The 24,833-nt window shown below is 44.3% G+C and overlaps 1 protein-coding gene across 5 annotated transcripts in view; it reads left to right on the top strand.

Annotated features, from left to right (window-relative positions):
* The window catches only part of ATP11C (ATPase phospholipid transporting 11C), a 55,576-nt gene extending 34,498 nt beyond the window's left edge, over positions 1-21,078 (top strand). For 2 of the 5 annotated variants that reach the window (XM_064670084.1, XM_064670085.1), the window contains exons 17-29: positions 271-374; positions 960-1,141; positions 1,698-1,961; positions 2,302-2,476; positions 3,197-3,299; positions 4,579-4,724; positions 5,094-5,153; positions 6,194-6,321; positions 8,859-8,994; positions 10,804-10,869; positions 11,666-11,769; positions 13,261-13,414; positions 17,614-17,873. In XM_064670084.1, the coding sequence (XP_064526154.1) occupies positions 271-374; positions 960-1,141; positions 1,698-1,961; positions 2,302-2,476; positions 3,197-3,299; positions 4,579-4,724; positions 5,094-5,153; positions 6,194-6,321; positions 8,859-8,994; positions 10,804-10,869; positions 11,666-11,769; positions 13,261-13,414; positions 17,614-17,730 (1,739 nt within the window). In that variant the 3' untranslated portion in view covers positions 17,731-17,873. Of the gene's footprint in view, positions 1-270; positions 375-959; positions 1,142-1,697; positions 1,962-2,301; positions 2,477-3,196; positions 3,300-4,578; positions 4,725-5,093; positions 5,154-6,193; positions 6,322-8,858; positions 8,995-10,803; positions 10,870-11,665; positions 11,770-13,260; positions 13,415-15,421; positions 15,513-16,333; positions 16,429-17,613 lie in introns of those variants that run through there. The other 3 variants (XM_064670086.1, XM_064670087.1, XM_064670088.1) reach the window with 3 other exon arrangements.
* Positions 21,079-24,833: the final 3,755 nt, after the last annotated feature.

Genomic DNA, 24,833 nt, shown 5'->3' with positions numbered 1-24,833 from the left:
TCTAAATAGGAAAAAATAAACTGCTTTGTCCAGCCTGCTACAGGAAGTTTGCTTAGAAGCAGGTAGGGACACCTGATGTCCCAGCTTGGGGTCAAACAAGATTTTACACAGGCTAGTGTAAGGCCACTTTTGGTAGTCAGCTGGGCTTCTAGAAGTTCCTTCTTTTAGTCCTGCCAGATTTCCTCCCTCAGCATCACTTGCTCACTATTGACGTTGTTAAATTTTTCTACAGCTTATGAATGCTATAAACTATTTGTAATTTCCTTATAGGAAAGTTGCTTCTCTTCTGTAAAGGAGCAGACTCCTCTATTTTTCCAAGGGTGCAGCAAGAAGAAATCCAACAAACAAAAGTCCATGTGGACCGCAATGCTATGGTGAGCACACGGATGGAATTTGGCTGGCTCCTGGGATCAGGAAAGCTTTATTCCAAAAATAGGGATGTGACCTTGCTTTGGAGGGAAGTGTTGAAAATCTGAGTGTCACTTCACATTGTTTTGATGCTAGGCGTCTTTCCTTTTCTGTTTCGTTGGCTTCCACCTTTATTTGATATACTTATATGGTCTCCATCACAGTTGTGTCCAAGCATCTCCCAGGCAAGTTAAAAATAGAAGTAACAACAACAGGCTGTTTAGTCCAGTGGGAGAAGTGCCTGGTCCCAGTCGTGGTGGCACCTGGTCCCTGCTCTCCCTGCCGGGTGCACGCTCTCAGCTCTGGTCCTTCTCTTAATTTCTCTCTACCCTCTAAGCAGAACCATGATTAGTCTGTGGGGATGAAGTTACTGTATAAACACTGAGAAAATCTCTCTTTTGACTCAAGCCAGCAAATTGTCCTTGCCCTCAGGGTCAGTACTGCCAGAAGCACTGATGGTGGACAAAAGCATTAACCCTAAAGTGAGGAGCTGTAGAGAATCTAGTTTTAGGGCACTTGTCCACTTTGTTTTCTTTCCCTTCCCACGCCAGGATGGCTATCGAACACTCTGTGTGGCCTTCAAAGAATTAACTCAAAAGGAGTATGACAAAATTGACAGACAGCTCAATGAAGCTAAGATGGCTCTGCAGGACAGGGAGGAGAAGATGGCCAAGGTTTTTGACGACACAGAAGCAGACATGCACCTGATTGGGGCTACTGCTGTAGAAGACAGGTAAAGAGGTGACCCCACCACCTGCACTGTAGTACCTGTGGTGTCTCTGTGATGTTGCATTGTGGCCCTGACTCGCTGTGGTGGAACTGAGCAGCCAGGCAGATGCTAGCAGTGTCCAGGGCAATGAATTACACCATGGCACAGCCCATTTCACAGTGCCCTAGTTGCTAAAATTGGCTGGTGTAGCAGAAATTGGGATTTATTAATAAAACTACGAAAATACTTGTACTTCTAGAGTGTGAATTAAGCACATAGCATTAATTTGCACATCAAAACAAATTCAGTTCCACATGCAGTTATAGTAACTGCAAGTGTGAATTAAACTCTTACTGTGAGACCTAAGAGTCAAGAGTAAAACACAGTGATTTCTCTTTTTGCCTGCAGACAAAAACTTGGGATTGCTGATTTCTAATCCTTATTCCTGTGGCAGTGATCTCCCCAGCATGGGCAAAATCAATTAACTTCTCTTGAGCTGGTATTTCCTACCTGTGGAATCAGGGTTATGTGGATTAGGTGCAGGCCAACCTGAGGAGTGATGTTTCCCTTGTGCTTGCAGGCTGCAGGAGCAGTTGGCAGAGACAATTGAAGCTCTGCATGCAGCTGGCATGAAGGTTTGGGTGCTGACAGGAGACAAGATGGAAACTGCCAAATCCACCTGCTACGCCTGCAGGCTCTTCCAGACCAGCACTGAGCTGCTGGAGCTAACAGCAAGGACTGTGGGTGAGAGCGAAAGGAAGGAGGATCGGCTCCATGAGCTGCTGATGGAGTACCATAAAAAGCTGATTCAGGATGTTCCCAAAACCCGGGGAGGCCTGAAGAGGTAAGTGAGCAAGAGGACTCAGCCGTAGTGAATTTCAGATGCAAATTTGATAGAGAAAGAGGACCTTGTGGCCCTGGGGACTGGCTACTTGCAGACACTGGAACTGGCTCCTTTGCTTTGCTCATCATCTCTAATATTAGTTACTTTTGAAATTACATACACAGTTCCTTTAGAGAAGGGTGCATGTTAAATCCAAGCTTTTTAAGATTGCTAAGCCCTCAAGAATGGATGAAAAGAAGATTAATACAAAAGCAATTTCTTTTTCACTAAGATGATACGAGCAGCTAGATTGACTTCTTAGTCTGATTTTGTTTCAAACGTGTTCCTTGTTGTGCCCCAGAAGCTGGACGTTGAGTCAAGAGTACGGACTGATTATAGATGGCTCGACGCTGTCGCTGATACTCAACCCTTCTCAGGACTCTGGTTCTAGCAATTACAAAAACATATTTCTACAAATCTGCTTGAAGTGCACTGCAGTCCTCTGCTGCCGGATGGCTCCTTTGCAGAAAGCACAGGTATTTACTTCTAACTGACTGAAGCTCGTCATTAGATGATGTGACGCACTTTGAATTCATCAGCTGGGACTTGACCTGATCATCTTAATCAACCAGGACTTCTCCAGGCTGTGTATAAGCCTTGTCTGAGCTTCAGAGCGTGATGAAAACGCACCATTCTTTCAAATCTGAACACAGACCCTTTGTTTAATATGCTCACAGGAAGCCACAAACCCAGGGCAATTAGAAATAAACAAACCCCCCCGTTTGCTCTTATTTTTCCTTTCTGAATTTGTCAGATAAAGTCCATAACTTCCTCATGACAGTAGATGATGGATGTCCCAGCCTGATAAGTGGTGTGTTTCTGCACCCTGAGACACGTGAGAGGTCCCACCTTTGGGACAGCAGGGTCTGGCAGAGGGGAAGAGCAGGATGCTGCTGCTTGGGTTTGTTTTTAAATACTGTCCTTCAGCCCTGTGCAGCTGGATCTGGGCTTTTGCTCTAATTGTGACTGCAAAGAAATTAACAAGGGGTTACTTCCCCTTTTTTTATTTTTATTAACCTGAACTCTGAACGAGGGTTTTATTAACCTGATCTCTCCAGGTATTCCATTGCTGCTGTAGAAGCCTGGTTGCTTTTCTTGGCGGGGGGCTTTTTTGCAAGTGGGATGGTGGGAAGATCTCTGGAGGCTTTTTAACTGAATTTTGGATTCTGCTGCTATCCTTTTTTAAAATATTTTAGATTGTGCGAATGGTGAAGAACACAAAAGGAAGCCCGATAACCCTCTCCATAGGGGATGGTGCAAATGATGTTAGTATGATTTTGGAAGCACATGTTGGAATAGGTAAGCCCTCCTGATAACACACATCTCATACCCCAGACCTGTCTGCTCTTGCAGGGGCTCACTGTTGAGGTGCAGTCAGTGTTTCTGATTGCACATAGCTAAACTTATCTTACTCAAAAATGTGGAAACTCTGCTGTTGCTTTCTTTGGAGCCAGGGCTTGACTTCAGATCAGTGCTTGAGATCATAGAATAGTTTGGGTTGGAAGGGACCTTTAAAGACCATCTAGTCCAACCCCTGTAGTGACCAGGGGCATCTTCACTAGTTCAAGTTGCTCAGTCCTGTCCAACCTGACCTTGAATCTTCCCAGGAATGGGGCATCCACCACCTCTTTGGACAACTTGTGCCAATGTTTTACCACCTCCACTGTAAAATGAGAGAGAGATGAGATCATCATGTGCTGCTCAGCTGTAATAGTACCATTCTCTTCATCAGTGATGTGCTGCAGATTATGTTCAAAAACTCTATGGCCAAATTTGTGGTGGTAAGGGTTGCTTGGGGCTCAGAAAACAAAGGCACAGGCAGCAAACTGGTGGGTGATTAGTGGGAGTTGTTGCAAAGTCAGTGCCATGGAAGTATCAGACTTTAGCATTAACTGGTCACAGTAACTCAGTAACTTAGCACTGGGGACCTGCACATTTTTCCCAGGGGCTGATGCCCAGTTATGTTGTGTCTGTGCTGTCCATACAACTCACGTGAGGCTGGAAACTACCCTCCTGTCTGCTCGTTGGTGTCAGAGATACATGAGATTTTTGTAATGCCACTAAAGAAGCATCAGTGGAAGAGAAAGGGCAGGCTCTTTAACTGGGGCTGTTGGAAATGCTGTGGTGCCCTCTAATGAATAGGGTCCAGTGCAGTTCGTTTGACTGTGGCTTTTGAGTGAAAAAACCCTGTGTGTCCTTAGCCCTTCTCTGTGGGGATGTCTCAGGAGGCTGAGCATCTGCAGTGAAATAACTCTGCTGTGTGAGATGTGGGAGAGCCCATGGGGAAACCAGTTCCTTATCTTTTATCAGATTTGCTTAGATACTCTTCACCACGCTCTTACACAGGAAATCAGACAGCAGCCTAAATATAGCTGAAAAACTCCAGAGGCAGGTCTGAGTGTTGTGGAGCCAAAACCACACCATGGCAAGCGTGTCAGTATTTTGGTCTCCTGGGACGCTCAGGGAAACACAGCCTTTGTCACGCCTTGAGACACTGAGTGATGTGAGCAAACCTAGTGGGTAGCATCCAGATTCCAGCCCCTTAGGGATTAACTCCTTGCCATGCTTCTGTCTCCAGGTATAAAAGGCAAAGAAGGACGGCAGGCTTCCAGAAACAGCGACTATGCTGTGCCAAAGTTTAAACATTTAAGAAAACTGCTACTAGCACATGGGCATTTATATTATGTGAGAATAGCACACCTTGTACAGTATTTCTTCTATAAGGTAAGGGGGGGTGTAGCTTATTTCTTTGTTTATACTATTGCATTTCTTGGGAATAGAATAAAATAATAATCAGGGAAAAAATAGGATATTCTGTAGCTCTGTTTTCCTTCCCTAGAACAGGCTGTGTCTGCCATGTGCCTGTCCATTGAAAACAAGGCTTACAAGGGAATATGAGCATGACTTTCTTCCAGTGTCTTCTGCAGATGCTAGCTGCTCACTAGATTAGTTTTGTGCTTGGTAGAACAAGTGCCCTGCCTTGTCTGATTTTGTAATATCAGACGCAAATGTCTGATAACAGGAAAAACTACTTGGATTTAGATTGAGAAGTCAAGTGCTTCCCTGCTGATCATTTGTGTTTTGTTTCCATAGAACCTTTGCTTCATTTTACCGCAATTTTTATACCAGTTCTTCTGTGGATTCTCACAGCAGGTAATTTTCAGTAATTTGTCTATAAAGGTAGGATAAAAAGCAAGTGGCATAATGAGCCTTCCTTAGCAGACACTTGGCTTTTGGCATCCTGTCCCTTCATGACCTTGCTCTACAGGACAGTAGGAACTGACCTTGGTGCTCAGCACCATATCTGGAACATAATATTGTGAGACCCATGACTGAAAAGGAGGAAACCTGCTTTCTTTCCTTTCCCATCCACCAGCCATAAACAAAGTTGGATCCCTTCCTGAAGTAATGAAAGAGGGGTTTAGCTGTTTTGTCAGCACCCGATTTTGCTACTTCTGCTTCTCTTAAGAGAAGAAGTTTTCAAGGGCTTCCTGATCTTGTCTCCTCTGCTGCGTTTCCTTGTGTTAAAAATGTCACTCAAAAGGAAGAACAGTTCCTTCTTTTATGGCAGCTTTAAAAAAAGACACACAGTGTCATCAGAGCCTTGCTTAGTCCAAGTGAGTGTCAGAGGGACACATTCATCTGGTGAGTGGGTTCATGTGCTTGGAGACAAAAACTTTGGCTTTTGTGTCTATTTGGGCTCAAAAATAATGCTGAGGAAGAGTAGATGATATAATTCTCTGCTTGCCTTGGCAAAACCACTTGCCTTTTCCTTGTTTTAAAAAAAGGAGCTATAGTTCCTCTAAAACAGTCTAGTCTTTAGAGAGCCACAGAAGGCATCAAGTATATTAACAGAAATGGCAGCACAAGAGCAGCAACAGAAAAGCTGTGATAAGGACTGTTTAGTCATGTGTTTCTGGAGAATGTGCTGGAGATGAGACCAGCCAGTTACAAAACTTCCTGTCAGTGGGAGCAGGTTCCTGGCCACACAGCCTGTGGGTGCCTTGTTCCCTCTTGCATTGCACGGAGCATGAGCATTCTGTCAAATGAAGCTGTCCTATGTGGCTGTGACAAAGGGATGAATCTGTAGGGTATGCAGGAGATAAGGGCTGGAAACATTTAATTTCTTTATGGAGAGACTTTTAAAGTGGCACTTCTGTGTGTCTCATTTTACCCTTTCTTCTTCTTTTAAGCCACTGTATGATGCTGCTTATCTGACCATGTACAACATCTGCTTCACATCACTACCTATCCTGGCTTACAGCCTCCTGGAGCAGCACATCAGCATCGACACACTGACCTCGGATCCTCAGCTGTACATGTAAGTAGCACTGGACTGGGTAAGCCTCCACACAACTTGGTTACCCATGGTTTAAGTTTTGTTGGTGCAGGAGTGTAAGCAGGTGTCCCTGTCCCATGTCAGCGATGGAGTCAGTATGAACTGCAGAAAAGGCCATTTCTGTCCCTGCTGGCTTTGCTGCTTCTGCATTTGAGCTGAGCAGCGTCCCAGTTACCACCTATTTCTACTTGTTTATGCTCTTCTGACAGTATCTGATCTAGCAAATTGCAGCAAGTGTGTCTCTATAAAAGAATAAAAGAATTCTCCATCCGTAAGGCAAATCGAGCTGTGAGTGATCATTCTTTCACATTACCTTTGAGCCAGGCAGCGTGAGCCATGCACGTGATAGAGCGTGTAGTGGATGGAGGGGAGATCTGGCTTTCAGGAGGAAAAGACATCCATTAATTTTCAGAAAGGTTAATGTTTCTGAAACCCAGCTCAGGCAGGTAGCTTCTCAGCTTGTCAAAATGGATATGGTCCCCCAGGCTTCCCCTCCACAGGCCAAGTCCCCGTATCAGAACCATATTATCATAGAGCTCTGCTCATTGATCCACATGCTCAGTGTGGTTTTCTGCCACATTGCCCGGGGAAAGGACAGTTTAGACTGTCTCTCTCTGCTTTGCTATTTGTTTACTCTCCTTCCTTCGTTGCAACAGGGAGAGGCTCCAACCTCCCACAGAAACAGAGATGTGTCCCATCTTCCTCCCACCTCTGCCCACACACAGGCACTTGTGTGCAGCCCTTCAGCAAGGACTAAGGAAAGATCTGGGGTTTTTTGAGGAAGCCCCTGTTCATGCATCGCTGTTGCTAATTCCCCTGCCTAGCAGTAAGCTCAGCCCCGTGCAGAGAGACCAGGTCAGGGTTGCTTTGGGGTCAGTGTCCTGTGCAAGCCCTGTCACCCCTGTCACACCCTGTATGATGCTTCTCAGGCATGGAGGGGCCATGTGTGGCACGGCCATGCTCTAACCAAGAGTGATGCCTGTGCAGAGACAGCAAAGGGAATTAGCAGGTGCCTAAAATACTGCATGAAAATTACATTAGGTAGAGAAAAATCAGCAAATACAACAAGAGCTGTAAGGCTGGGAAGGGGCTTGGGCGTTTTTAAAGTAAGCACTCAGAGCAATGATTAATTAGACCTGTATGTTCCTCTGCTCTTATGGCAAAATGCCACCACGTGTATTTTTAAATAAATTGGTAATTGAATATTGTGCAACAGAGAGCAATAACAGCAGGCCCCTGTGCCTTCGCCTGGTGGGCTCTCTGATCTCTGGGGTCTGCCTGTTGAGGGAAAACAGCTTTAGTTTGAATATTCATGACTGTGCATGTGCTGCTGAATGCAGAACGCCCTCTGTGCCGCTGCTGTATGAAGTGCTGAGCTGCTGCAGTGCAGATCTCGAGTCTGAGGCGCTGTAAAAAGCCTGTTTACGATGAGAGCTGCAGGACATAAATGGAAATGCAAAACAGTGCTCACAGGGAGGAAGCTGGTTGTATTTTTGGTCCTTGCAATAAACCCTCCTTCCAGTCTGGTTTATCCTTGCTCCTCTCTCATAGCCAAACTATGGTATGTTAGAGCATACCACAATTGTCACTGTATCATCATGCATAGGATTCAGTAGGGTTTTGCTTTAGAAACTGCAGTTACAGGAGTCCAGCACCACACCAGTTTGCAAGGTGCATCTTGCTGAAAATGAATGTATTGCTTTAAGAGTTAGGAAGAAAAATGAGATAAGAACAGGGATTTTTGCTTCTGACATAAAAGTGATTTTATCCCCCATCATTTTTCAAATTTTAAAGAAAGTAATCTGAAAAGACAATGATGCAGGGAACTGTTTAACTCTCTCATGTCCTGATAGCCACCCTCTGTTCCCCAGGCCCTGCGTGTGGTCCGTGCAGAGCTTTGCTCATGGCCCATCTATTTCCTGCTGCTGCTCCATGCCTGATCTCATCCTATATTCAGCCAAGAACCTCTTGCTACAACCCCTGTGATAAAAACACCCACCATACAATTCAGGAGGTTATTTTCAGTCTGTGCAGAAAAACACCATTTTAGGAACAGGACTTGCAGAGCTTTTCTCAAAAAAGGAGAGCTTGTGCATCTACAAAAAGAGGGAAACACATCACAGATTTGATGCGTCCCATATGGGTGCTCGTTAGCCTTACCCTGATTTAAAAATTTATCATTTAGTATCAGATACCATGGATGATGTGGGGACTGCAGGAGAGGCTCAGGACGGTGTTACATCTGTTGGCTTTGGGCTGACTGGGCTTTTCATCCAAGCTACCTAGAGGAGAAGAACAAAACAATTCATGTGCTGAACTTCTTGTGATTTCTCATGATCAGCAGCTGCATATAGCAAATGTTCTTTATGTCCTGTACACTGGCTGGTGTTTATGTGGGTACTTCCTTGCCTTGTACAGCAAGGGTTTGCTCCAAAGCTCACTGATCACCTGCCTGCAGGGAGCTTTGCCGTGCTTCCTAAATGTGATGGTGATGGTCTTCTTGCTCCATCTCTTGGCAGGAAGGTTTCAGATAATGCAATGCTGCAGTGGAGGCCGTTCCTGTACTGGACCTTTCTGGGCGCTTTTGAAGGACTCGTGTTTTTCTTTGGGGTTTATTTTCTGTTTCAGAATTCATCGTTGGAAGATAACGGAAAGGTAACGCCACCAAAAAAAGGAAGATTAGTGTTTCTTTTGTGCACTGCCTCTTTGATACGCCTGGCAGGGAATATCTACGCGCTTAATCTGTGCAGTGTGTCTCGAGTCTTGTCCAACAGTGTAGCCTTGCTTATGGTGTGATTCTGCAGCAAATGCTTGAAATAAAACGTTTTCCAAATCGCCATGGAAACAGGGCAGAGCTGGTTATACTCACTAGGTAAAATGACTAGTCTTACACACAGCTTTCTGCCTACCCAGCGAGCTTTACACTGTGCTCATCCCCTCTCCTGTCTGATCCCAGGAGCTGAGCCAGGGCAGGAGCAGTGTCTGTCCTTCTCACCAGTGACTGCCTGAAATTCAGCATGTGCTTGGCTGGTTACAGGCAGCTGAATTAGCCCACCTTGATGAGATGCTGTTTGTTAGCACAGACATGGTGTAGGGCTGCTTGTGCACTGTACCTGCTCTGGGGCGTGATTTCAGCCTCCCATTTCTCTTTGCCATGGGGGAAGGCTGGTGCTGGGCTATTGCTGCTGTTTTGGAGCCAGCAGAAGTCATCACTGCTGCAGAATGAGCAGACTGTTGTCCTGTTGTCCCTGCTTGCTCGTGCCTCTGGTGTCGGGACAAGCGCTTGCATCGCTGCGTGAATGAGGTGTGGGAGCTGCTCTGGGTTAACTTGCACAGAAAGAGGAGGAAAAAAGATTGAGGGGTTTTTTTATTTTTTCTTATTTCTTTTTGTTTTGCTGGTTAATTGAATACAGAGCAAAGCATTAGTGCAGGGAGGCTCCCACTTGTGGTGACCTGAGCTGTCTCAGGACCTTTTCCCCAAGGGAGTGTGCAGCATATTATCAGATCTCAATTGATGGAAAACTTCTTTACACCAAGGGTATTTTACCCTTGAAAATACCTAACTTTTTTTAGCGGCTAACACTTGGAGAAAAGCTGATGAAATTTATGTATGTGTATTCATGCATTGCATCAATGCCAACATTTATGGCCCCAGCTATGTGTAGTCAAGCCCCCGTATTGTCAAATCAGTGCTTTTCTGTATTTATAGCCATTCTGGTTGTATTTGAATAAAACATGAAGCAGTGATATGTTCTGCAACTGCCTTCAGAGGTCAAGTCTATGTGGCACTAAAATAAGATCTGTGGTTATGTCCTGTTCTGTAAACACTTATGCCTGTAAGAACTGCTACCAGCAGTTGTTCATAATATCCATGTATGTTTGATTCCTTTTTCGCTCCTATTGACTTTGGGTTTTTTGCATTTTTTGAAAACTTTTACATTTCACTTTCTGTTTCAATGTATGCATTCAGATCTTGACAGCCTTTGGTAAGCATCCCTCCCATTCATTGCCATCATTTGGATTTCTATACAGTATCTGCTTTTCTTTGTGTGCATAGTCACTAGTATCTTTGAACCAAACCAGGTGGAAAAACACCCATTGGCGCATTCTGCAAATGGGACCACAAAGAGATGATGGTTGTTGCAAGAAAGCAGAAACTGAGTAAATTGCCAAGAAATCATGAAAAGCAGGTGGTCCAATGACTTGTATCCTCGACTGACATTGCTGTTAGTAGGAGGTTGTTCCTGTCACTGTCCCAGCTCTGGGTCACCCATCTGTGTGGCACTGCATGGCACAGGGTAGCGTAGTGGCCGGCAAGTCTTCCAAGCATCAGTCCCCCGTAGCAGTCGTTCCATCCCACCCTTCCCCTCCGGTCCCTGCTTGCACCCCTGTCCTCATCGTCGTCTCTGTGCCTGTCCAAGGAGATGGACCGAGACACCTGTGGCAATGTAACGTGTTTTTCAGATTTTTGGGAACTGGACCTTTGGGACGATTGTTTTCACCGTGCTGGTGTTCACCGTCACTCTGAAGGTGAGGATCTTCCTTCCTTTTCCAGTCACTCATTGCAGATGTTTTCCAAGGCTTGTGTATGTGCCGTAAAATCGTGAAGTGAATGTGTTGAAAATTAAGTTTCTTTGAGTGTGTTTTCCCCCCACACTTAAATCTTCTCTTCTTCCATAGAGGCAGAACTTGCTTATTGTCCTTTGTATAGTCTGTGGTCTTTAAGTGTTTATGTTTTGGTTAAATTATTTTTCTACTTTCTCCCTCTTTTGAGAACTCCAGGTTGTTATAGTTGACTTTTCCCCACACTTTCACCCCTTGGTGTTCAGTTCTAGCAAGAGAAGAGGAGTAATAGAGAATTTGAGCTTGTCCACCTTGTTTCAGACAAGGCTGAGTGCTGCAGCAATCAGAAAAGCCCATGTGAATAACAATAGCAAATCTGCTTTGTCTCATGGAGCTTTCCAGAACAAACTGTTTGCATAAGACCTTACAAAAGGTCTTTTATGTTTGATTCAGACAGCAGGTGGTGACAAGAGGCAATTACAATCCCTGTAACCTTTAGACATTTATTTCCTGTAGCATCAGAGGTTGCATCAAATTTATTCTATTAAAAAGTGTCAGTTACAATTAGAACCTTGCTGTTTCCCTGTTGTCTCTGTGCCAGCCTGTGGATATGGAAAATGTTTTGCCTGGTGTCCATATGCATAGAGGTAGCAATTTGGAGAACCTTCAACCTTAATGTGAAACCAGTCTGAAATGTCATATAAATCCAATCAAATACACTCTGCATCTAAAACCTGTTCCATCTCTCTTTTTATTGACACAGCTAGCGTTAGATACCCGATTCTGGACGTGGATGAACCACTTTGTGATTTGGGGATCCCTTGCCTTCTACGTGTTTTTCTCATTCTTTTGGGGAGGAGTCATTTGGCAAGTATATCTTCTTTCCATGGTGCTTTCCTAGGGAAATGCCCAGTGCTGGCTTTGTGGGGGACGTGGCTGCAGCATCCCCTCCGTTGGGATGTCCAGAGGTTTACAGATGGCAAGGTATGTGCAATCATGCTCCTTTCCCTCCTGAGGAAGGAAGGGTGGATAGCTCCATCCAACACCCTCTAAAGGCCAGTGCTGGAAGAGGGCTCTTGCATCATGAAATGTGTTTGAGGAGATATCTCAGCCCACCAAAGGGAATAGCCTGAAAGAGATAATGCCGTGGTCGCCATCCAGGTGCTCAGCTTTGGCAGAAGGTGATTTGCTTTTCTGCTCAGGGTCATTTCTGTTGCTAAGGCTCTTGTCTTCATTGGGAGGTTCTAGAGTAAACATTTTAGGATCTGTTTGTGCACGTGGATGAGAAAGACAGGAAAAATTCATGGTGCAAAGAAATCCGGTGAAACGAAAGGAAGGAACAGATGAGGCAGATGTGGAGCAAGAGGACCTGGCCCTCTGGGACAGCTTAAGAAGGAGAAATAAACAGGAGAAATCACAGATCCTGCTGCTGAAATCCTGGATCTGAATAGGAGAAGAAATTCTCATTGATTTGAGTGCAACCAGGATTTTAGGCTTAATATGTTGCAAAAGCAGGCAAACAATAGTGCATTACAAACATTACTAGTTTTCTATTTCATGTGCTGGAGTAAATGTTCAGTTGACATTCACAGTAGACAGTGTTCCCCATTTTATGCCTTTGCTTTCCCATGGGCTTGTGCCATGGGCTATTGGCTAGATCCTTGCTCCAGCAACCTGTTAATGAAGATGTGGAACTGATTTAAGTATTTTAATTGGGAATTAAAAAGCTTTGTTTGACTCTTCAGTGTTGCTAACCAACAGATCCAGATCTGCAATCTAGCCACATATCTGTAGTGAAATGTGTGAGTTTTCTACTAAACACTCTTTCTACTGTTTAACTTGCATAGCTCAATATTTTTGACTTAACAGTAAGCAACAACTTCTTTGGGATCCTTGTCATCGTTTATTTATGAGGTGTTTTTCACAAGCATCTGTCAGTTGCTCTCCCTCATCAAGGAAGGGAGGAAGGTGCAAATAACCTGCTGTGATTGAGAGACACTGGATTTCCACCATCAAAACCAAACCAGAAGCTATAGCAAAGCCCGAAATTGAAATAAAATGATCTGGGTTTTGATAAGGTGAATAATTTATCGTTCAGTGATAGTGGCAAAATTCAAACCCCTCCTCACAGATGCAGAAGATGCAAAATGAATCATGACAATCCTCTAGAATTAGCGCAGTTGAAGGCAGGAGATAGATTGGGACAAGGATGGACAGTGTGTTTCTGTGGGTGCTGTGTCCATATCCATCTGAAAGGGAGGCGTAACTGCTGATAGTTTGATCTGAAGTTTCCTTTGATTCTGACCTTCTTGGAAAATCTGTGTTAACCAGAATTTATTTGTGTCCTTTCTTTTTCAGGCCTTTCTTGAAGCAGCAAAGAATGTATTTTGTATTTGCTCATATGCTGACTTCTGTTTCCACATGGCTGGCAATAATTCTCCTGATCTTTATCAGCCTTTTCCCAGAAATTCTTCTAATAGTTTTAAAAAATATAAAAGAGAAAAATCATCAGGTAAGGAACAAGATGATGTATTCCACTGTATTTTTAGGAAGACCTTTCTTAAGCACCAGATCAACCTGTAACAGTACCACATACCACTCACATCTCAAGGAAGGCTTTCTGGAGTCTTGTCTTGCTTTTTCACATGCCAAAAATGGCAAGAAGTTAATCTAAAAATACTGCCTAGATCTGTAGTGAAGAGAGACTCAACCTGTCCCTTTCCTTAGTTGCCTTTGCTGGGTGGAATTGTGCTGTCTCTTATAGAAGTACAGTAACCCTTGTCCAACCTGAACTGATCATCAAACCCACCTGAAAAAAACCCTACCTGTTTTTATATCAAAAAACACAGCCAGGATGTTCTCCTTGGGTATGTCCTCAGGTGCTGGTGCAGTGGGAGAAGGGTCAGGTCTTGTCACATTTGCCCACCCTCCGTAAATAACTGAAGGCTTGTGCCATGGTGTTTGCTCTCCTTGAAAGTGATCATAACAGCTTTCCTCCACTGCTGAGGAGGAGGGCTCCTTTTAGAAGTGGAAACCTTCTCCTAAAAGTTTTCTTCATTGCTCCTGCAAATGGTGAAGGCCAGCAATGCCAGATTCATGACTCACCGTGCTGATCTCCCCTGCCTGTTGCTCTCTGCTTGCCCAGAGGTGCAGAGTGTCCCTGCAGCACCATCTCCTTGGCAGCCCCTGCTCACCCTGGCCGTGCCTCCCCCCTCTCTGTGCCTCCCTCTCCTGCAGCCCCTCTCTTCCCCCTGCAGCATCAGCAAGTCCTGCCTCGGGTCAGCACATGGTGTGTTGCAGCCAGCCCAGGCCTCTTGCCATTGGGTTTGCACATCCCTAGGCAGCAGTAGGGCACAGCTGAAGGGACACAGTGCAGGGTCAGCCCCCACCAACAGCCAGCAGGATAATCCCCCACCCCCGAGTCATTAATAGCATCACAGAATGATTTGAGTTGGAAGGGACCTTAGAGATCACCTAATACCAACCCCTCTGCCATGGCCAGGGATGCCATTCACTAGGTCAGGTTGCTCAGGGCCCCATCCAACCTGGCCTTGAACTCTTCCAGGATTGGAGCATTATTATAGTTGAAAACAATAGAGATGGTAAAAGAACTATGGTTGTGTTTTGTAAGGGTCTGTGTAACTTCTTCCACTTAAACATGATTTAATAGTTTCTAGCTTGACACCCCTATTGAACCAGCTGGGAGCAAGTTGCTCTCAGCTGTGGATATATGACAGTTTGAGGACAGTGCTCTGGAAGGGTGACCTGGGGGTTTCTAAGCCCCAGCTCAAGTCACCTGAGAGGTGATCCATTTTTGCCTTCAGCTGTTGACCAAAGATCCATCTCCTCTTGCAATACTTGCTTTCAAGAGTGCTTTATATGCATTTAACAAAGACTCTTGTGAAATCATTTAGCAAAGCAAAGTAAGTGTCAGCTAGAAAAGTTTCTTCAGATGTGCATCCCAAACTAAACACAGGCTGAGCCATATTTAAATGTACATTTTGAGTAAGAGTGTTATTATAAGTCCCTGAAGCAGATACCAGCTCTGGATATCTGCGTCATCAATCAGACATCAAAGTCAGTTGCCTTATTAGTAAAGGCATCTAAGATCAGGTAGATGATTTCAAATTAAGGCCTTATTGAGAATCCTGACCTTAATATTGAAATAAAATAAAATAAACATCAGTGTCCCCAGGGGAGCATTAAATGAAAAACAAGACTGGGATGTTGTTTAGGTGCCTGAACCCAAACTTGGCAGCCAAAGCCAAGTCCAGGTCCATGGACACTTGCTATTGACCTCAGTGGGACAGGATTTCACCCCGAGTTTCCTGTAACACTGTGCATCAGCTCTGCTCAGCCTCTATTAAATTTTCTGTGTGGAAATGCAATGGTTGTTTTTATTTTGTTTTGGTTTTGTTTGGTTTTTTTTTAACTGCAAGGCGCATTTGTGTTTTCCTTGGTTTCTACCTTTCTCTTTCTTGTACTGCAATTTTCTGTCTTTTGTGCTGTTGTGAACTAGGTAACGAAGCGCCTTCCTTCCTCAGGAACATCCACTATCTTCATGCTTTCTCAAACTTCCAGCAATCACAGCTTTTCTTGGAGTGAATAAGGTGATTTCCTTTCTGAGTCGCTATGTGTTGCTTGCTCAACTGCCTTTCTCCTCCCTCTAATGCCTAACTCCTGAAAACACACATTTAGATTTGCTCACACAGCAAAACCTTGCTTTTCCCTAGATGTTACCTTAATTTAAATCTTTTGCTTAAATATTTTGTCTGTCTCTTCCCCTTCGGTCTCTTGCTGCACATCAGGTGGGTGAGCTGGTCGTGCTCAGGATGTCCAAGTGAGGTGGACACAGGCAAAGCTGGTTTACATTCTTTTCTCACTGCAGTTTTGTGTGTTAGTGGATTAGATACGAGTGGGACAAGGTGGAATTGATGTTGTTTGTCCTCTGGATGACTTGACAAATGACTCAGACTTGTCTGACTGAGTGGGGAGCTTCCCTAGTGCCCACCTTGCCCAGTCCATCCCACTTGCTAGTGCTACTCGCACAAAGAAGGATAGTCTTGGATTTGCTGATGAAGGGAGTGGTGGGGCCACCCACAGCAAAGTACCTTGATTACATGTCCTTAGCATTTAGTTTCACTGCAGATCTCCTTTATTACTGCCTATTTTAAAAATACTATTTTATGTGGAGATCAGGGATGTTTTCCTCCTCCCTCAAAAACATAAACCTCCAAACCTGAAGTGAAACATTTTGGGAAGCAGGGGCGGTTTCTGAATACTCTCTGTGCACTGCAAAACCCAGCCACTGTTAATAATTCTTTATGATATGACTTAGCTGTAAAAAGGGTTGTGTGTGTCTTGCATTGTTTGACAATAGGCAGGGGCAAGAGTTGCATGTGCTATAAGTCTCCTTGCCTCGCTGTTGCAGAGCAGCAGGAAGGCACCTGATTCACTGTCGGCCAGACCTTCTGTCAGACCACTTCTTTTAAGAACGTTCTCAGATGAGTCTAATGTGTTGTAAAGGTACCCTGTCTGAAGGAGTTGGGATGGTTTTAAAAGACATCAATTAACCAAATGTAACCTTCTCCAAATCAATTAAACCATGGTTCTTGTAATCCTCTTGACTATCGGTGTGGGGTATTTGTCCTTGTGGAATGGAGATGCAATGCTTGGGATGCATTTTAATTTGGGGATGTTGTACTATCCAACCTCTCAGAATACTGTATCTCTACAGATACTCTCAAACTGAAATATTTGCAGTATGCAAACAAATCTTTCAATCTAACTGATATTTTAGTCTAACATTAAAAGAAAATTTAATCTGAGAATGCGGTCTGGATTGTGCTAACAGTGGTTATGAAAGCTAACACTGATAAATTTACACTGAAAGATTCAAATCTCAGTTGTTAAACTGATTCCAGTATTGCATCTGAATCGTACCAAAATCCCTTTCTCTAGGGTGCATGCTGTTCTGTCAGATAGAAATAAGTACATTTTAATTCATCTTCATAGATTGACACTAAATACGTGTACTTGTTTATGTGTGTCAACACACAGACGGAGGCATGTCTCGGTGTCTGTATGTACATACGCACACCAAGAGCATCCTACTACAAGTTGACTTGATTTTAAACTTTGTAGCAAGCCAATAGCAGAATAAAAGAGTGCCCAATTGAATTCACAACTCCGCTTTTAGGGGGGATGTAATGTGTGGTGTCGCCTGCAAACAGAAGGCTGCAGATGTTCTGCAAGCCTCTCCTACCTTTGTACCCACAGCTGCTGCTAAAGAAATGAGTTTGATTGGCATGGCAGCTCTAGCAGCCAGGCTTGCAGGGCCTCCAGTGCATGTGGTATTTGTCCTGCACAGCTGATCCTTCTCCACTGACGTTAGGTGGTGCTCTCCACCACCATACACTGGTGCAGACTGGTGTGGGAGGCAGCTGGACAGGGACAGAATGGGAGGCACAGGGGGCAGTGAGGCAGATGTCACTTTTAGACTTCACGCAGCATTTTGCAGGTTTTGCAAATCTATTTATCATCCGATTACTTGGTTGTGAATTGCATTGGGCACTTTTATCATGGCCTAATCATTCTTCTTCTCCTATAAAATTTTAAGTATTTTCTTCTAAAAATAACCCAGGAAAAGGTTTGTGAGTTCGGAAATGTAACAGTTGTAATATATATGTGTTTTCCTTCTGATTTTTGCAGGCTGGCCCCTTTGATCTGCCTGTGTTAGTCTCATACAAACGTATAGAGAATGGTTATGTGAAGACTGAAGATGCTATTACTAATCTGGCAGAAAGATATCCTCTCAGGATACTTTAAAGTGCTCCATACAAACACTGCGTATTGTCATGCTGTAGGACAAAACCCATGGTTTTAACCTAACAGTTCTCTTTGATATTACCAAGGACTGTAAGCAGCCATGCTGAAAGAGCAGCAGCCCAGGGCACTGGCCCCACGGTACCTGTTTGTCTTTGGTCTTGTGGTTTCCCCACCCTCCCAGAACAACAATTCTGCCAAATTCTACGTCATTGGAGGCTGAGAAAGCATCTTTAGAAATTCATCCAAAATGGCATGAATCAAAATGCAAGAGTGCAGTGCCAGCCCCATTTCACACGGGGGCTTCCTCTGCCCACTGCAGATCTGAGAGCAGCAGAGAGCTGCTCAAGTCTCTTGCTCTCCTGACCAAAGAAGTAGCACAGACTTAAACCCAGTAACAGCCCCATCCGACTCCCTGAAGGCACTGGGAAAAGCTTGCTCCTCTCCCATGGAATCTGGATGCAGCCCTGAGAGCGTCTCTCCTGGTTCTGGGGCTGCGATCCCTCAGCAGGGGCTGCCCCCTCCCAGCCGTGGGTGCCAGATGCACGTGGCAGAATTACTTGAAAATTCGGGAGAAATCTTTTGCTGATCCCTCCTCCAGGTATGGCTGGAAGCAGGTATGGGCTGCCCACAGTGATGGTGTCCGTGTGGAGACCTGCAGTGCTGGGAAGCACCTGAGCATCCTCCCGTGGCCGGTTTGCTGATGGGTTTATTCCTGCTGGAGGGTGAAGAAAAGGTTGTTCTGTGGCTGTTCATGATGGAAGGAAGCTTTTGTGGGGGAGGAAGGAATCCCAAAAGTTGGACTGTGGCAGACTCTGAGCCTCTCTGCCCAGGCTCCTGTGGCTGTGCTTACATTACTGCACTGTGCAGTACTTTAAAGGCCTGAGTGACGGTGCAGTCCTTGGCTGATCCCAGGGACATAGGATGTGCCTGTGAACCTGCAGGCGTATAAAACTGCATCTTGAGTTATTTGCACTAAGAAAAAAGAAGCCAGTTTAAAAATAAAAGGAGTACATGAACCCGATTTCATTTTACATTTTTTTTTTTGGTTTTTAAATTGGCATGTTCTTTTGAAATCTACCTGTACCATGGTCGTAGGAATTCTTCTCTTTAGGTCATGCACAGCAGAGGTGAGATGCCTGACTCTTAATATTTTTATTTTTTTTTTTCTCTGATACTTCCTATGTGGAAAGAGCAGCTTTTTTTGTTGTGTTAAGTCATAAGCAGTGACAGAGCACCCTGTGTGCCACCGTGGGTTGGTGTGACGGTCCCTCCCTCGTGCCGATTTCCCCCGGCCCCGGCGCTCTTCGGAGTGGGGCAGAGGAACTACTGTGAGAAGCTTCAAGTCTCATTTCAGAAGCAACAAGCTCTGATGCTGCTGGGTTTGGCTCCCGCTTGCTCAGGCTTCATGTCATTTACATACAATGAAACAGTTTGGGACTGGATGGAATGTTCCCCTCACCAAATTTTGTTAAACTGCAGACTACTGATTTTTTGGAAGAATCGAGTCTCGCTCTCTGGCTGCCACCCCTGTGGTCCGTCTTCAGCTGGTGCAGATCAGCTGCTGGCAAATTCTTCTGCGCGTCGCAAGGACTTTGGATGGGCCTTACCTGAGTGGGAGAGGGGTGTGCACAGTCCCTGTGGCCGGTGGCTGCTTTGACATCACCCAGCATGGGAGGGGAAGGATGGACAGGACCACTGTATTATACACGCTGCACTGGCCTCAACGCAAGTGGTGTCTGCACCGTGTCAGCGACTGCGGCTCAACTCCTTGCTGCATGCAAGTAAGGAGCTGCACTGCCAGCATGTGTCCCATGGGCAAAGCTTTTGTTTTCTTCTTCTTTTTTTTCCCTTTTCCTAGCTCATTCACGGACTTAGAATTCAACTTGCAGACCTTGTCCCGTTCTCAAGTTTTCTTGCTAAAATGTGGTGCCTACAGATCAAGTATACAATGAATACAATGAAGATATGCTCTATATGCCAAATCTAACCTTTCTCCTTAAATATACAGTTGCTGACTTGTGTTTACATAACCTTTAAAATGTAGGCACTAAAATGCCTAATTCCTGTGATTCAAAACCATTCCAAGCCCGAATGGTCCCAAGCCTCACACCTTGCTTCTCTGTTTTGTGTCACGCTCTACTCTGAGGTTCCAAGTCTGTTCCCCTGGAATTCTACTGGAGGTTCTGCTGGTGATGTTAATGGGAAGAGTGAAACTTGCCATGTATGTGTGAACTGTCCAAATAGTCACTTAAACAGGCTAATTTCTGCAGCCTGTTTGAAGACAGAGCCTTCTGAGAACCAAATCTCTTCTTGTTTCCAAGTGTCTGGTCCCCACTGGATTGCAGTAGCTGTATGTTCAAACCCAAGGTGTGTGTGCTGACTGGTGGGGTGGATTTAATGTGAAATTTCTTGAACAGCAGCTCTTTTAGGAAAATGCAAGTTTTCTTGGGCTTGGATCTTCAGCTAGTGCACTGGTGTAGTGCTGGGTGCCAGGACCACCAGGTTGCCCTGGACCTGCAGAAGAGCTGATCCTCATCATTCAGTAATGTAATGGCAAAAATGAAATTCCTGTTGCTGTGGGTGGCTTGTGAAATCAGGGGAAACAGGAGACTCCTTTTGAGGTTAGAGAGGGGAAGAAAAAGTAGTGATAGTGACTGTAAGGTGTAAGGCAGCAGGATGCTGAAGTGGTGATAATTCGAGAGCAGTGCTGTGGTGGTTGTTCGTGTTTCACGATACCCACTGCACTGTGACGGTGCTCCTCGGTGAGCTAAATGGTCAGTACAGGCTTATCAGTGGAAAATCTTGAAGGAAAAAAGGCTGGGTTTTTCTCATAATAATTCGTTGAAGTTTAATCACTGACTAGTGACATTGAAAGATAAGGAAAGTAATTAAGATTCCCTCTAAAACTGTTACATGATAACAGTGGAGCTTGGTGTAGTCATAGCGACTTCTCAAACACTAATCCTAATCGTTATGAGAATATTATAAATTACTTGGAATTGCATAAAAGCTTCAAATTGAATTTGTATACACACAGTTGAAAAACTTACCTAATACTGCAGCATTTATCCAATTTCCCAGCTACGAATTTTTTTAAAAAACATGTAGTATATAGAAAATGTAAATTATATACAGGCAATGAGCAGATACATTTTCAGCTTCTTGCAAAAAAAAAGGACTGCAACCTTACATTTTTTTCACTTAAATGCAATTTTATACATTTATGTTGCTTTATATAAAGGAAATTGAATGTGAATGTTACCTTTTATGAATGCAACTTGCTCTTTTTTCATTACAGAAACTTTTGTTTGAAGTAATCAATAAACTTTGGTATGTTGTTCTGATTAATATATATTTGTTGTCTGTCTTGTCTCCTTGGATACTCCTGGGTGATAGTTTGTTACATGGCCCTTTCCAGGGTAGTACTAGGGAGATCATTGGCATTTTCCTTGAGGGGTAGATGATGGCCATTCTTGGTTGTTTGATGTGGAGCAGCATTTGCCTAAGGAAATACAAATTTCTTCTCATGTATTTTTGTTTTCCCACCAATGTGGGAATTAGCAATTCTGCTGTAACAGCTGCTGCACATAGCTGGCCTGTGCACTCTAAACCCATTTCCCTCAAAAATAATGTCAAATTAAGAAAGTGAGTCCTGTGAATTAGTTGAATAAATTGATTTAACTTTGCAGAATAGGTGAATTGATTTAACTTTGCAGAATAGCTTTGACATTTAGGAACTGGCTGAGAAAAATGCAGGTCTGTGTGCCTGATTTCCATACATGAAGTGTTTTCCTTACTGCTGTGTGTTGGTTCTGTGTGTCATGGCTACCTGTAATAAATAAGCATTTCTTAGTTCAAAGCCAAGAAACACACAAATGTGGCTGATTCTGTGCTTTGCAGAGTGCCTGGCACTGGTGAAGTTCAGGCCAGATATTTGCATTGATGAAATTCCAGCAACGCAAGGAAGCTGTTAAATTAAGCACGACTTGCAGTGTTTGTATAATACTCAAGGAAAAAATATAGACCTAACTTTTTTTTTTTTTTTTTTTTTTTTTAAGGACATGGGTCTGATTCGAGCTGAAATGTTTGTAATGAAAAACTGACAGTTTGAAAAATTCTGTTTTGGCTGCTTTGGTCCCTGCAGCTCCCATCAGCCACCGCAGGACAGATGGCTGAGCTATTTAAAACAAAGTCTAACCTTTCCGAAGCAGCTTGTACTATTGGAAACCAGATACACGCATTGAGAATCTTAATAGCCCGAGTGAGCGGTAGTGAAAATCATCTGAAGAGCTGGAAGGGGTTTTACTCTGAGCTGCCTACCCAGGCTGTCAGGACAAAAACTGTAAATGTAAGCGATGGGAGACAACTGCGGGTCACCGGGTATTTCAGAAAGCACCAAAATTAGCATTTAAAACACCCGTGTAGACCTTCTTGTTAGAAAGGAGAAGCAATGTCATGTTGTAAGGTGATTTTTAACAAGGACAGCAGTTTTTTCCAGGTCAGGCTATTGGCATGTGAGGGCTCTTGGCACGTGGAGGGGTCGTGGTGTCCCTGTCCCTCCCTGTCCCCCAGCAGCTGTTGCAGGAGGTGCATCCACAGCATTCTCACTGCTGGGATTGGGCTTTGCTTCTGAAATCTTCACACGTCTGGGGATAACCTGCTAAGCTGGAAAATACACTGTGGCCTGGAGAAAGGGTGTGTGTGCACTTGTATGACTGTTCCTTCCAAAACTAGGGGTTGCAACAACAAATAAGGCAGGTCTGACTGACCCAGGGAGAGAGTGGGAGAGCAGAGTGGAGTCCTTTCTCTTTTTTTCACATTCAAGTAGGTGACATAAAATCCTCATCCTGATTAAATCCATGTGTGTTTGGCTGGCTTCAGTGGGGCCAGGATTTCTGACAGGTTATGAAGGATCTGCTTCTCCTGGACCAGTTTGGAAAGAGCCCACACTGGACAGTACCCCGGATTGAGAGTGATGCTGCTGTCTGCAGAAGAAATCCTAAAATTCCCGTTTATGAAAATCAACCCGAACTTAATTAGTCTTATGCACAAGTACTTTGCTGTCACTGTGCTTATTCCAGAGGTGAGCAATTCCCTTGGACATCACTTTGACCCCAAATTGCATTTAACCAGCTCTGTTTTTCCTGTTCTCAGCACTTGACTAAACAGGTATTTTTGAAGGGTGATTTCTCAAATTCAAATAATGGCCCCAGTCACAACCCAACATTCTAGCCTTAACCTAGAAAAAGAAAAAAAATATTATTTTTTTTTTTCAAATTCAAGAGGTTTTGAATTTTGTTTGAGGTTTGTTTTTTTTTCCCAGCCTCCAATCTGGAATTAATGAAATTAGTTGGAATTCTTCCTACACCTTCTCCATAAGATGAGACTTAAGGATAAGGAACTGAACCCACATGAAATAAATCTCTGCAAAGAGAGGTGCTGCAGGTGCTGCCAAGATTTTCCCCAGCTGTGTGAAACAGCTCTTTCCCCTTGCACACAGGTGTGTATGTGCCACTCTTAGAATGCTGAACCTTGTTAGAGGCCTTGTTAGGATGGAAAATCTCTGGAAAAGAAACACCTCTATTTCTGGCAGTCATTGTTTCCTTTTTATCCATCTTATTGTTCCTTCTGTCTCAGCTTATCATTTCCTGGGCAGGCAGAGAGCAATGCTTGGCTCTCTGAAGGAGATAGACACGCTGAGTATCATCTGCCAGTGTAAAACCCAAGAAGCTGGATGATGGTTCCATGGAATGCTGTGCTGGGATAGCTGAGCATTTATTGTGAGGGACTGTAGCAGCCAGCTTTCCAAACCAAGAATCTTTGTGGCCATAAGGAAAAGCCATGAGCAATTGCCCCCCAGCCTGTGCAAACACAGCTTTTCCATGCTGAGAGCTGGCTCAGGTTTTCTTGCACCACCTGAAGTGTCTGGAGGAGGTGCAGCTTTGGGATGTGTAGGTTTCCTGCCGGTAGGTATCTGGTGCTGTGGCCCAGCCCAGCCCATCTGGGGCTGTAGTAGGGTGTGTTGGCTGCAGAGACCTGATCCAGATCCTGTCTTAATGATTTTGTCTTCTGTTCAAAGAGCGAGAAATGGGTTGATTGCTGAACCTTAGGGGTAACAGCTGCATCTTCTACTGTGTAGCTTTGTTTTTCTCGAAGCCAATGCCAGACATGGGTGTGCAGTACTCAGTGGGGGTGAATCCTCCTCAGCATCTCCTGCACAGTGGTAGAGCAAAAAAGAGACAGTCAGCACTTGGATGGGCCTTGTTTCTCTATGAGCTGTGGCAGTTTAGGGCAAATAGCATCCCTGCAATAAGAATACAGCAGGAATGTGGTGTGGCTGTCTTTCCTTACTTGTAGCTTTGCATATGGCTATTTTAAAACCACATTTTATTGCTGTGCACCTCAGCCAGACTTTTTGATGAGTAACTGCACATGAACTCTCCCTGTCACACAAGATGTGTTTTATGACCAGACAGAAAATCGTCTATTCAATCTGTTCTGTTGGTGAGGATCTGCTGTGTCACAAACAAGGAGTCCTGCCTGAATGGGCAGTATCAGGGGACATCTGCATTAGTGTAAGAAGGGCTGTGGTCTACCAAAAGATGCTGCTTTTTATTGTTAGACCTTGGGTTCTAAATTAATAGCTCTCACTGCTAAAGTGTTGGAAAAAGGCTGTTATTATAGTAAGGAGCATAATTAAGAGGTTGTTTTGGAAAAACAGGAACATCCACTTCTCTGTGCTGCCTTCCTGGGCAGCTCAGGCTCCTGTTGAGAATGAGCTGGCATCGTTTGAACCTCAGCATCGGGGAAACTGACAACGATGCCTAGAGCTCTGGCCAGCATTGGCTGTAGTATGGCTTAATGGAGTTGTCATAAATTGTTCAAGGAATTTGCTAGAATGCTGCTTGCAGAGGATGGAAACGCTTTTTTTTTTTTTTTTCTCCTTAGAGAAACGTTATAGGCACTGAGGCAGGGAGAAAAATCCAGTTGCAGGGTGGTGTGCTAGGGGGCACTGGGAGTTGTGGTAAGTTAAAAAAAGGGAAAAAGAAGAAGGATTAAAAGCAGGGGGAGGAAGAAAAGAAAGGAAAATAGGGGAGTAAAGG

The sequence above is a fragment of the Pseudopipra pipra genome, chromosome 13, assembly GCF_036250125.1.
Source record: "Pseudopipra pipra isolate bDixPip1 chromosome 13, bDixPip1.hap1, whole genome shotgun sequence".
NCBI classification, from domain to species: Eukaryota; Metazoa; Chordata; class Aves; order Passeriformes; family Pipridae; genus Pseudopipra; species Pseudopipra pipra.
The sequence above is the reverse complement of the archived record's forward strand: the minus strand, read 5'-3'. Positions and strand labels throughout refer to the sequence as shown.